General features: G+C 36.7%; 1 protein-coding gene across 7 annotated transcripts in view; it reads right to left on the reverse strand.

The window, feature by feature from the left end:
* EVI5 (ecotropic viral integration site 5) overlaps window positions 1-14,187 on the reverse strand; it is an 84,315-nt gene that overhangs the window by 56,228 nt on the left and 13,900 nt on the right. For 6 of the 7 annotated variants that reach the window (XR_010072310.1, XM_063344476.1, XM_063344473.1 and 3 more), the window contains exons 3-11: window positions 10,588-10,777; window positions 7,291-7,515; window positions 6,187-6,261; window positions 5,389-5,514; window positions 4,904-5,047; window positions 3,774-3,863; window positions 3,563-3,660; window positions 2,083-2,143; window positions 106-159 (exon numbers count right to left, since the gene is read on the reverse strand). Coding sequence is in view for 6 of the 7 variants with exons in the window: in XM_063344476.1 (XP_063200546.1) it covers window positions 106-159; window positions 2,083-2,143; window positions 3,563-3,660; window positions 3,774-3,863; window positions 4,904-5,047; window positions 5,389-5,514; window positions 6,187-6,261; window positions 7,291-7,515; window positions 10,588-10,777 (1,063 nt within the window). In the remaining variant the exon portion in view is untranslated. Of the gene's footprint in view, window positions 1-105; window positions 160-2,082; window positions 2,144-3,562; window positions 3,661-3,773; window positions 3,864-4,903; window positions 5,048-5,388; window positions 5,515-6,186; window positions 6,262-7,290; window positions 7,516-10,587; window positions 10,778-12,417; window positions 12,505-14,187 lie in introns of those variants that run through there. The other variant, XM_063344478.1, reaches the window with a different exon arrangement.

Below are 14,187 nucleotides of genomic sequence, written 5' to 3' on the forward strand. Positions count from 1 at the left end.
AAAAACAGTAAGCTATAATTCTGAGATTCCCATTTCATATAGTACAATTGCTGTCAATTTAAGTATAAATTAACACAGATTAAATCTAATCACCAACATACTTACTTTTTCTAATGTTTCAATGCGCTGTTTTAGGAGTCTATTCTCAGTCCGTAACCTCTGAAAGGTAAATGGTTCAGAATTGTATTTCTCAAGTTATGAATTGAAAGTCTGATAAAAGCCAAGCAAACTAACGTTTTTATCTCATCACATCTATGAAAATCAATATAAATACAAAAATAATTAGTGACCTTTTTAACATCTTTTTATATTATGTACTAACCCAGAAGATGAGTTTAAACAGCTTGATACAGCAAAGATGAGAAGAAGCCTCGTGTTATACAAAAGCATCTGTGTTGCATTAGATGAAAAGCAGCATGTCTGCAGGTCAACCACAGGGCTTAACCACGCATTAGACTTGACAGTCTCCTCCTCAAACAGAGACAGACACAGTCTTCATGGTTAAGGGACATGAAAGTACACTCCCTGCGCTAGGACAGGTTAATGAGATAGCTGCAAGGTTTCCTTCCTTTTTTCCCCCCAATAATTTACATTAAAATATAGAATAATATTTTTTTAATCTGTAAGGTTATACTGAGTTATTTACCTCAGATACCCCAGAAGTGAGAAAGAGTTGTACTGAATTGCATATTTTACCTGCATTTCCTATAAATTTTAGCAGTCAGCATTCAGATAGAAGAGATCTGTATCCATAAGAATAGGGCCATGGATATCAGTTCAGTAATGCTTTATTCTGCCAAGGCTAAGAGACAGACTCCGTGTGCTTGTTTTCCATCTCCCTGAAACAGCAGAGCTTCTTAGCAGAAGCAAGTATGTTAGAAGTGGTTTATATAAGGTCCCAAAGCAGGGCCTAGAAACAGACAGCTTTGGGTTGCTGGGTTTGGTTGGTTGGGGGTTTTTTGTTGGATTTTTTTGTTTGTTTGTTTGATTTTGTTAGGGTGTTGGTTTTTTGGGGGAGGGAAGGGGGAGCAGGGAAGGATTTGGAGTTAAAATACTAAAATCTAAAATTATAGTTGTCTTTCAAATGATTTTATTCTGTCCTATTCTGTAGAGAGCTGTCATTTGAGTCCTGCAAATTTTCTCATTTGAGATGCCATTACAGCAGTTCCTAATGCTGCTGCCTGCCTCGCTGCCTGTTACAACAATTACAAATGGCCTGAAAAAGCTCAGAGCACCTTTGTGCTCCCGGAATTTTTCTGAAGAGCCAATGCCTTAGAAACTGATACTGAAAGGCAAAACGACTAGCAGTGGAACAGGAAGAAGGGAGGCTGTCCTCACTCCCTCTACTAAGCTTTATATCCTACACTTGCCCATCATTTCTCCCATTGGCTTTTCTCATGGAACTGGCTAAAAACATGGCACAAGGAAGCAAATCCATATCAAACACCATGCTGTGAAAAAAATGCAAAAAGGGAAAAAAACAGCAAAAGCCTACTTATGTCACAAAAGCAAAGAGATACAGTGATTAAGTACATACAGGAAGTAGGTCAGTTAATGAAAGGGAAACAAACTGCACTCGCAGGGTGGTTTTTTTCCCTCATTATGTATCAATTGCAGAAGCTCCAAAAGAAAAAGTGACTGCAGACAGAAAACCCTCAATCTTGGGTCCAATGCATAAGAAAAATCAAGAACTCAAAATCAATGATAAACTACTCAAACACATTCTGACAAACTCTATCTTAACACGTGTCTCACAAACCTCCTGTCTGGGACACCTACATCTAAACCGACACACTTGGAACCTCTGGTAAATAAGGCCATATGTAATCAAGCTTTAGTCAGCAGAAAATAATGAAAACTAAGTACAGCAGGCGTCCAAAGATTTTTCTTTAGATGTCCACCAGAAGTCTCAATAATTTCACCGTAAGTGTCCTTTATGAACAGACAGCTCAAATACAAATGCTGAAAGAAAAGAATTTGGGGACCTCAGTTATGTGTCCTGATACACATACAGATCAAATACATAACCCCACGCCTAGGAATTAAACTGATCCATAAATATATCTGTTGAGGCTCTCTTACTTTAATTTCAACTTGTTCTTCCATTTCTTTTGTCTTTATAGTAGTGTATTCCTTTTCTAACCTAAAAATTAGAAATAGTAAGTTATGATTAGAAAAATTGCAGATAACTTACTTGTTGGTGTAACACCTAACAAACAACCGTAGAATAGAGATACAGATTACTGATATTTCCTCTAAGTGGCCACTTGAAATGCACTCCTGTAAATATTTAGACTGGACATGAAATTTAAACACACAGACTTTTGTAGGTATGAACCTGCACTCTGAAGTGCAGGTTCTTGCTTGTATACATTTACAGTGGCAATGATTTGGACCTATTCTGTAGTAACCACTCAATGTAATTATACAATAATCAATTCAATAGATTCAGCCGAAAGAAAACACAGCTTGTAAAGCCTGGAAGACAAAAGATGCAAAGAGATTTCAGACAAAGATCTGAAACATATAAAACAATTTTGTCCCCTCTCCAGCATGCTACAAAATTGTCCCAATTGAAAAAGCTGGCAACAAGAAAAAAAACAAGCAGAGATAAACAATGCCTCTGCAGAAGGCAACCAAGGAAGTTTAGACGCGGAATGCTAGGATTTTAAACTACATATGCTTTTATGGGCTTTCAGAGAAAATGTTTTTCCTGAAAGCTTTGTTACTACTTGTTTTAGAGAAGACTGCTCACTTTACAGCATTCGTCACAGGCTGCTGACAGAAGGGTCAACAAATGCAAACTGAAAGACCCTAGCACAATCTACAAGAACAGCGGAAGTACAATACATTACAACCAATTGGAGAATCTCTGAACTTAATCCTGGAGAAGCACAATACGTGCAGCTTGGCTTATCAAAACATAATTTACCAAAGGCAGAAAAGAGAAGACATACAACTAATGTTTAAAAAAAAAAGTAGCATTATGCTTGGGATTTCAAAAGTTATTTTACAATTACTAATGGTCTTAAAGTTTCATCAATTTATATTTTGAACAGCACTAGTCTTGACCATACACATACTCTTTAGCACTGTGAATACTTTTCTAGTTTCTGAGAACTAAAGTCTTAAGAATTTAGGCCAGATCATAAAGTTTAATCTCCTTTACCTGCTTCACCCTCCCTCAAAAAAAAAAAAAATCAAAACAATCCCTCCCCCCCGCCCAAAGCTACTCCCCCCATACACACTGAATTTTCTATTCAGATCCTGTTTACGGAAGTGTTGTGATTCCCCATAACTTGCAGGTTTCTTTAAAAGCTTTTCAGGTTATTTTTATAAATGAGATATAGCTTTATTCTAGTTAAGAAAAAACTGCAAATACTGCTTCAGAAGAATTTTCTTGCAGACAGAACTTCAGTTTTAACTGTTTATAGTATAAAACAACAAAAAATTTAAATATGGAAAAATCAAAATGAAATACCAAATAACTAGTTTTAAAGATAAACAAACAGTAGCTCTCAGCAACAGTATAATCCATTTTCTCAAAATATGTTATACCTACTTTTTCATCTTTTTTGCATTGTATTTGACTTGGTAAGATGCTTGGATTAATTTGTCTGGACCACTGTCAAACTGATGTGGAATGACCTTTTGAAAGTGCTAAAAGCAATCAGAGCACAAGATTACATATAATTAATAGCTGCAAAGAAATACACATACACACACACTACACATTTCAGACATCTGTTACAATTATTATAACCTTAATTTACCTGTAACATTCCTTCCATGTCAAGTTGCAGTAATTCTGCTTGGTTCATCTGAAGTACTGCTAAACCTACTCGAAATACTATTTCTAAACCCTGAAAACAGAAGTTAAGAAATAGCCAATAATTATTTATGGCATTGTCAACAGTACAGAATGATTCTGCTATTTACTAATAATGGAAATCTCACCCTAGTTTCTCAAAGAAACAAAAAGTTTCTGAAAAACCTCTTGACAAATTGATTCTGGGTTTCTTATTTTGTCCCAGGACAAGTGGTCCGGCTATTTGTCCTGATGCCAGACCCCCTCCTCAGAGAGACTAGGGCTGAGGTAAAAAAAGTCTTGAGTGACAGGTGTTTCCTATGTCAGCTTTATCAAACATTTTAAATATATCTCATTCAAAAAACCCCAGGTACATCTCAAAAAAAGCCATTTTAATTTCAGACATGGTAAAATGCAGTTAAACTATTTAAACAGACAGAAGGGAATGTCTCACTCAGCATATACTATCTCAGACATTCTTGAGTGTAAGCTGAAAGGATCCACCTTTGACTTACTATTTTCCAAGAGATGACTGCAGAGAAAAAGCATAAATGGACCATAAGATTTGGTTTGTTACCAGTTACAATCCCACACAGCTCTAATTCTAAACACAACTGAGGCGTCTTCATGATAGCGACCCTGAATAATTCCATAAATTTCTTTGGCTACTGTTCATCATCTGGACAATAAAAGTAGCAACACTCCCTCCTCTTGGCCTGCATATCCCCATAGACCTTCAACTTTGCCTGAAAGCAGCATTACTTTCCACCCCAAACTTATTATAATACTGAGAAACTGATGTCCCTGTTGTATGCAATGCTTTTGCATTGCGTCCAGAACTGACAGATTTGGTAACTCTTCAACAGGCTTAGAGTACAAAGTTGCATACAGCGTCTACATGCAAAGATGTAGTTGCTCTTCCTTGACAAACTACATACACAGACATCTTCCCCTACAAAATAATCTGAAAAGCGTAAGGACTAAAGAGCAAGACTATTTGAGATTTGCCCATCATAATGGGATTTATACCACTACCTAAATAACTGCTTTTAACAGCTACTCTTGAAATGGATCATATGAGTATTGAGTAGTTACCTCAGACATAAAGATATCAAATATTCTTGTTGCAACTGGTAGTGGAAAAGTTGTAAGGAATATAGTTAAAAACCATGACGATGCATACATAGAAGTGTGGAAACTCTGAGACTGAAAGTGCACATAAAGCTCCGGAAGATGCTCCTGGAAAATAAGAGGAAGGGAAAAAATAGATTAAGCTTCTGCTAGTAATTTTAGTGTGTCCATGTTTTGGACAAATTTTGCATAAAAAAATAATTGATATTTAGTACAGACAGCAGCTTCGTAACGCAGGACTAGGGAAGATATTGCCCATCATTATCAAGAACCATGCAACAGAAGTCCCAGTACAGAAAGCCCTATGCCACTACTACCCTGCAACGCACAGATTACAAAAACACTTCCTGATCCCAGTAGGAAGTCACAAGTTTGTAAATCCCCAAATCAAATCTAGAGTGGGCTTATTAATAGTTACTGAAGAGAAAGTTGATAGATTTTGTGTGTACCTGTATCATGCATTCAAACTGGTACATACAAAGGCCCAGTTCAGCCATGCTTGGTTTAAAGAGTTCTCGTAGTCTGTAATCTTGCATTAATTTAACAAACACACAGAATGCCTCTTCTTCTGGCATCTATATTAAAAATAAAAAAGCACAGTGAAACCTCCAGACAAACGTACGGATAGATCAGAGTAAGTGCCTGGGAAGGTTTGGGGGTTTCTTCTGCATGCGTGTGTGCGTGTAGTAGGGGTGTTTTGGGTTTTTTTGGTTGGTTGGTTTTGTTGGGTTTTGGTTGGTTTGTTGGGTTTTTTTAAACAGGATTTATAACCAATTACTGTAAAAAACTTCTGTATATGGGGAATTCTATCAAGTGATTTCTAAACTGAAATGGAGGTCTGCTTTGTCATAAAACAAAAGGCAATAATACAAAGGCAGCTTTAAGATTATCAAATTAACTGTGAAGTTCCATTTGAACTCTGAGGAGATTCAGTGCAATAGAATTTAAACAAGAAGTTCGTTAATAGTTGAAACAACATTCACCAAAATAGCTTGCAAGTCTGCAATCCTATCTTTGCTCTGAGACATAAATGTATTCTCCCACTCAAAGACAGTATCTTCTTGGCAAATAGAAGCACAGAGAGTAAGTCTCATTTGATTTGCAGAGTAAACAGGTGCCCTTGACAATTCCATTGTAACAAAATGACGAAGGAAAACCTTTATAGAAATTCCCAATAAACCACCATGATATATTATGCATTCTAGCAGGTATTTTAAAGGTTCACATATTTTTAACATCATGTTTACCTGCATAAGCAGTAATCCAACAATAAAAGCACTTCCTTGACAGTATCCAACCTCACGATCCACCAAAGAATAAGCCTGGGAAATAAAGTTTTAAGACTCTCAACAATTAAAGCCTCATTAGCCATAAAAAGTAATCATAGTTCATGCCATTATTTTGATAATAACTTACTCTTCCTCTCTCAAATCCAGTGAGGACAGACATTCTATTCAGAAGTTTTAGTCAGATAATCTAGTTGCTACCTGCTGCTACAAAGTGGTATGAACTCTGCTCTCTGTTAGCCTACAAAGCTAAAACTAAGCATACGAAAAAAAATACGTGCACTTTTCAACTACAGGAATTTGACAAAAGATAAGAGAGACAGCTGGCATACAAACTGCACAAGGTCACTACTTTTATAGGAGACAAACCAGACAAAGAAACAACAGTTCTTTTCAGAAAAATTATATGCTGCAGGTTTATTTACAGGTGGAGGAAGTGCAGTGATCCCCATGCATATTACATCTTCATTTTAGAGTTATGGAAGTTACTGTGATTTGGAAGCCTGACAACTTAGTGTTGAAACTACATTGTATGGAAAAGACTGTCTTTGAAAATTTAAGCTCTAATAAAATGAAGACAAAATAATGCAAAACTTAATTTTATGGTGGGATTCTAATTTTCTGCTTGGGTACTGTAACAACTGCACATCAGCTTCTACCTGCCATTTGCTGCTACCTCTTGCAGGTTCAGAAACACTTGAAAACTGAATGGAGTTCTGATTTATAGTGTTCTTGCCTTGGTCAGCATTGTTTTGTTTACTTCATGGCACACTTTATTCCATTATACTACCAGCATTGAGCATGTGACTGTTTTAATGCAAACTTACTAAGTTTTTTTTAATCTCTTATGAAGTAAAACCATCAACTATAGGAATACCACATTTGAAAGCTGTATCTGTAACTGGAGTGTAATTTGTTAAACCATTTGTGTCAAGTGGAGTAAGTTTAAAAAAAACTTGAACACATGAAACTGATGCAAGTTCACCATATACAAGGCAAATTATTTTCCAAAATTTTTTGCACATTCTTCCTAATGTATTTTCAAGGTCTGAAATACTGACTTACCTTCATTACATTGAACAAGACCTCCTGTCCAAGGCTGTCTTTTTCTTTAAAAAAATCGTGTTCAGGGTATGTCCTAGCAATGTCCCTTCTTATTAATTTCTCACAAGGAGATGTCATTTTCAAAAGCTCTGAATACTGATCCTTAATTGGCATGCTTTGAGCACTGCACAAGAGTTGCCACACAATTGCTCTGAAATGATGAGGTATCCCTTTTCGAACAAGCTCCTGAAGCACAAAGAGACACAAATTCATCTTATTTCCTGAAATTATAAAAATAAGCCTAGAGAATAAAACGCTTCAACATATTAAAGTTCCTCACAACTTCAGAGAATGTTTACATCATGTCACAAACCAATCATATAGTTTATGATGTGTAAACCTCAGTTTTAGTCTAATAGATTGTCAGCTAACAAAAGCAAGAAGAATCAGAATCATTTTTAGTGGCTAAATTAGCTAATGAAAGTAGACCCCTATTCATAGTAAGCTACTCAAAACCAGAATATTCAAGTAATTTTAAACAAGAACTCCCATGAGCCAGATTTTAATACAGTTATTTTTATATTCACAAAAGATTACCTGAAGATAACACCCTTAATTATATTTGTAGTGACGGAGATATAAGAAATCACCAATTAAAAATTGTTTCCAAGACAGGCAAATGATAAGAAGTGAAACTAACTGCAGCACAGACAACTGGAACAAAAAGTACTGCACAGTACTACTATCAGAAGTCATCTGACAAACTTGACAAGTTGTGTCTAATTTCTCTGGTGTGCCAGTATTTCCCAGTTCTCTTTTAAAAAAGTATTTAAATGTAGTTTCAGACACTGGATGAAGAAAACCTTAAGTTTACATCTACTGAATTAACTAAATTTACTTTATCTTCCCTAATAAAAAAATAAAAGAGATCAGCTAGGTATTACACAATTCAAACCTTTCCAGATCAATAGATCTAAGAATCTGGTACTTTTCAGAAAGCACAAGCAGAAAGTAGCCTTGTTGCTTGATCTGAAAAGTGAGAAAAAAAGCACGAGTCAGGAAGTACACAGATTGTCTTAGTGGTACTTTCTGCAATTAGGATCAGTCTGACCTAGAAGATTGTCACTTCAAGGCAAGAGAGTTCCTTTAATAATTTTTGTGCCTTAAGAACTGTTATCAAGTATTCTGTCTCCTAAAGGATAGCTTCTTTCACTAGTATTTATTCTGAAGCCAGAGGTATCTCCTATTTTGCAAAGCTTCCTCTTTTTCCTGCTTGCTCCAAATATTTCTCCTACTTCTCCAAACTAAGATTAATTAATGCAACAGTTACAACTTCTAAACAGACTCCTGCTTTCAAGTTTTGTTTTTGTTAAGCTTGAACTCTACTGCAGGAGTTTTGCATCACTGACCTCAATTTTCTCATATCCCTAAGATCTCCAGCCTTCTTCAGGATCATGCTAGTAATGCCACCCCAACTATTTGTCCTGTCTATAACACAACCATGACACCTGTGTTATTCCCTAAAAGATTTCCAACTCTGACAACCACCCCAACACATCAGCTTTCCACATCTGTCTCTAGATGAGCTATCATTTGTCAACAACACACTACCAGACTGCACATCAGTCATCCTAAAGCCTCCATGGCTACTAACAACATTGGCAAGTGGTTTCTTGCTTAAAGATACCACGCATTTGCTTGACAAAATAACAAGGTTAATGCCTCCAAGAATCCTGAAGGAACAGCAGGAAAACACACCTTAGCAGCACTACAATGGTGCTATTCTACACAATATTATGCACACTGGAAAGCGGGACTTACGTCATCCTTCAGAATCCCTCCATAACCAGGAAGGATGTTCTGAAGTGTATCAAAAGACATAAGGATGAAGCATATCACCTATGCAGGAAGGTATATACACCTAGGTCTAAAACTTAAAAAACTTACTAGGTATCTAATAACTTAAGACCAGCTTTTACAGCCAAGACAAAAAGATACCTATGCTGCCAAAGTCATACCTCCTGGCACAGGCAGGAAATAGGTACGCATGTTCTGGTATTCCATCGTAAATGCAGAATGACAGTTTAGGCTGACTTTCCACAAACAAAACAAAAACAAACAAAAAAATTGAGGATTACTTAACCAGCAAAGGAAAACTCACTAGCAATATAATTAAATATTTACTGAAAGTTAGCCAAATACTCCCCAAATTATACTTGGCCAGCTGTAAAAACAAGTGATACTCATGATGTTTAAAATATTCAAATACTGGCAGTTCAAATGAACTCTGTCTACTTATTACCATCTCACTTCTGCTTTCTCTTGCCAGGTTCACGTGGCCTTCTTTTCACAGCCTTTTGGGAACACCTTTCCAAAAACTGTTTTCCCTATGCAAGCAGGAAGTCTTGAATTCATTTTCTTCCCTTGTTTCCTCTCTCAAGTCATGTTCTCTTCACAACTGCTTCACATAAAAGATACTTTACTTTACCCCATTGTTCTGCCTTCCCACAACCTATTCATACACGCACATTTCAAACTTGCTCAAAAGACCCTGAAATTTGTATTCTGCACATAAAACTACAGACTAGAGTCAATAAAGAACCAAAGCAGAACAGACTTGCCTACAAAAAAAATCCCACGCTGCTGTACTTGCTGGCTCTGAAACATGGCAAATGCCATGTTCAAATGCCCTAGATACTTTTTAGTTTGAATTTAAAGTGTAATTGAATTCCACTTCTGTACACGCCCACGGCTAACCCAGACTGGATACACACTAGTCAAAGTCTGTCCCATCAACTCCGAATTTAGAAAGTACGTGTTCTTCTGCTTAAGGTCATCCCTGGGGTCAGCACACTTGGCATGCACAAAAAAACTAAACTCATCAGAGCCTCATACAGTCGAATTATTAGCTCTTCTAATAAGAATGCTTTAAAGAGACAGCTGCTCAGTGGGAAAGAATCATAGCATCCAGCTATCAGATGGCCTTAAATGGGTTTTCGGTAATTCCATTTTGGAATCGTGAAGCAAGTGTTCCCTATATTTGTGGGAATCTCTCACTAGAGGTAGACTGAAAGCTTTAGTATTCAAGATACAATAAATGCATCTTGTTTTCAATAAGAGACTTCCTGGGCAAAACCATTACCAGAGTCTGGTAACAGATACATAGAAAGCACTAAGACTTAAGGATGGAAGCAGATTCAACTGGAAGCTTCTGTTGCATATTTATCTTAAAAAAAAACCAAGACCAACAGGAAGATAAAACAGTATCACTTATATCACATTACAAATATATCCTAAAAAATAGTGTCCAACTACTACCTTAACTTGCTTTTCTTTCTTTTTCCGTACATCTTCCCATTCATTCACAATCCTCCCCCACAGAATCCATGAGTCTTCTTCAAGATGGCTGAGATTGCTAGAAGCTGATGAACTAGATACAAGAGAAGATCCACTATTTCTTCTTGACCCATTTACTGATCGCAAGGATTTGCTATCTGTTTCCAAGAGTCTGCAAAGAAAGCACACAAAAAACAAATTCAAGTTCTTCTAATCACGGGACCACACTATTAATTGTTTGTTTAGAAATCAGTTCTTCCAACCTCTTTACAAAGAATGCACCCAAAGGTTCAGTGGAACGGTTTCCAACATCCATTTGTACTAAATTTGAAAAGAAAAACTGGTCTACTTTACTGTTTCTTCTTAAGATCTCAAGTGATTCTGCAGACAAAAGAACAGCTCACATTGCAGCCTTTTAAGAAACAGATAAAAATGCCACATCATGCATCAACAGCATTAAGAAATGTAAGATACAAGTGTTTTATGGTCTCATGATTTTAGTAGCAAAAAAACCCCACAGCTGGTGTGCATCAGCCTGACAGAGAACATAAGAAAGTTAAAATATTCTCAATTACAGTACTGCAAAAGAGACAGTAATTTTAAAGAAAAGACAAAGAATTAGCCTCCTTAAAGATGACCTGATTGCACTTTTTTTTTTAAATTGAAAGTGTAAATACAGACAGAATAATTATAACCTGGAGCAATTTTAAAACACCTGACATTTGCTGACAACTACTCACAAATCAGCATGGTGTTTTTTAAATGCACGAGAAAAATCTCAGACCTAAGAAATAAGGACCAGGCAACAAAAATGGTTAGTATAGCTAATGAATGTGTAATTAAAGCCTGGTGGTCAGATGTGACAACTTTGGGGGTTATCAGGGAACAACGTATACATAAAGATGTACCAAGTGCTGGGCAAGTCGCTGACGAGACCTCCCTGTTAGCTGGTTGCTATGGCCATCAATATTGCAAGCAGCTGAGAATTCTGGGCAAGAAGGCATGATTTGTTTATCATCAACAAATACTGAGCCTCACAAGCAGGGGGAAATTTTTTTTAGACCACATGTTAGGTAAGACCAAGAATTAAGACTAACTTGAAAAAGTGTTTTGCCGTATTAAGAGTTTCATTTGTGTTTTAACTTGCAAGAATTCCAACATCAGAGTGACCTAGTTGAATAATTTCTCAATGCACCTGCACAAAAGCCAACACCCCCCCCAGCATCTCAGCAAGGTCAGGTTCAGTTTTAGATATTTAGTAAATTATAACCTGAGTTATATTGTTCCTGAGATTGTACACGAATCTCAGCATACCGACAATTTTTAAGATGTCTGCTACGATAGAGATATTTATACTAGCTTCCCCTATTCCCAGCTTTCACCTACTGGTGCTTATGGAAGTTAGGGGGGAAAAAAAGAAATTTAACTCACGAAAACAAGAACAGGCTCTGAAGCAGTATTTTGTTTGGAAAAGGGTTAAATAGTAGTGCTTTTGAAAAAGAAAAGCAGCTTTTCCAAGACCAGTTTTAATTTAGTCCATATTAAGGGAATGAAGAAAATCTTGCTTTGAGGAAAAAATTTTAAAAAAAGATCATTTTTAATGTTTAGAAACCTAGCCTATACTGATCCATAATGAAAATTCATGGTTTCGAACTCCTCCTCTCAATCTGAGACAGTGCCTAAAGATCAAATTCAAAGTAAACAAGCACAGAATAAACATTACAATTATAAAAAAAAAGGCTCTAACTAGTCACTTTCCATTTTCACAGCTTTCTATAGAAGCTATGCTAAGTTTCTGTAATTTGACCTTACCTGAATAAACTCATTGTCCTTAGATTTGAAAACGGGAAGTTCTTTTTACAGTAAGTAGCAAGTTCTGTGGCATTTGGTCACTGTTTTCTTTCACCTAAAACTTTAATAAATGATTTACTAATGCCAAACAGCTCCACCAGGACTCTGGACCAAGCTGCCTTGTTATTCTGAGGGGACTTCCAGTATAATTGGATTACAGAATGCTACAAGACATAGCTTGATACAAATTGAGTTCTTTCTACTTCTAGCTGTTTAACTAATTCATATTCTCCTTAAGATAAAAGCCAGCAATGAAAAGGAAACCTTTAAAAACATCCATCACCAGCAATTCTTCCAGCAAGCAGAAAGAAGAACAGTTCCCTGTGTTCAGAATACAATTCCTTGTCAACAAAGTGCCACTGTGCTAAAATGCAGATTCAAACTGTTCTGAAACTACAGCGCACCCAGAGCATCAAATTTCTGTATTAAAGTGTAGTATCTCATGAGAAAAGGTAGACTCGATAAGATAGCCTCTAATTAGAATTCACACAGAAGACTACTGTGGGATTGAGAAACAGGTCTGGCTAAAACTAAAGCCAGACAGGATTTGCTAACTTATTTACTAAACGAAGAAAGCTGACTCGAAAAAGAAAGGCTAGCAAGCCCAAGCTCACATTCTTCCTTCAACAAGTAAACTAGTCTAACTGCGGGGCTTAGTGAGATCACTCTAGCCGTAAAGACGTTGCACTCCAACACAGATAAGCAGTCCAAAGAACAGCTATTACTGCTTTTCAAATAAAAGCTAGTCATTTAGTCATGAACAGAGCAGAATGCCTCAGATTAAATGCAAATTAACTTTCTTAAAAGCATTCTCTTTTTTTTCTTCTTTTGATAAATTTAGATTTGCTACTAGCACAGCAAAAATTAAATATATAATTAATCTTTGAAGGAGAGACAATTCCATAAACCAGAAGGAAAAGAGGATGAGGTGGTTCTAGAAGCTGCCTTCCATTCTTGGTCAAGAACCAGACTAACAAATTCCCTGTAAGTTGTTTTGCTGTCAGGCTGTAGAATACAAACACAAGACATGCCAGGTGACACAATGGCATTAGCCCCACCTCCTCCCAGTGACTCTTCTCTACTGAAAGTTCCTACCCCCATAACTAAATCAGCAGGGTAAAAAAGCCCCGAGTACCTCAACTGCCTCAGTGCAAAGTCCAGCACGCTAGCAGAAGCTGGAACAGAAGCTAGTTTGAGCTAAACAATCAAACTCTGCACTTCGCTACCGCACAAGGGACTGCCATCTTCAGCAGGCAAAGCCCTGCAGCTATCTGCTAAGTCTAAAACCTATTTGGAGCTCAAGTTCTCCTTTGCAGTCTGAAACAGCCTTGTCAAATACAACCAAATTCTGCAAGAAGTCCTGCCTCAAGACTGCAAGTAACTATAGGTTCTGGAAATTCAACATTAAGAAATCATACAGTCCAATTTTATTTCTTAGTAACACTGTTGCAATCACTGTGCACATCAAGAGCAACGGATCCAACTGAAAGTTTCATCCTGAATGGTAGATGGAACAGATAAATTTATACTCATGGAAAGGCTGCCAAGAAAACGGTTGCTCACTGTATTAAAAAAAACACAAACAAACAGGATTAACAGAAAAGACTAATTAGGAATTTACTTTTCATTAAATTAAGACATTATGTATCAGCCACCTTGCAGTAACAGCAGGATGCATCTACTATTTCTTGCAAATAAAGATTGGTGAACACTGTTCCATCTCTAAACAGA

The sequence above is a fragment of the Chroicocephalus ridibundus genome, chromosome 8, assembly GCF_963924245.1.
Source record: "Chroicocephalus ridibundus chromosome 8, bChrRid1.1, whole genome shotgun sequence".
Taxonomy (NCBI): Eukaryota; Metazoa; Chordata; class Aves; order Charadriiformes; family Laridae; genus Chroicocephalus; species Chroicocephalus ridibundus.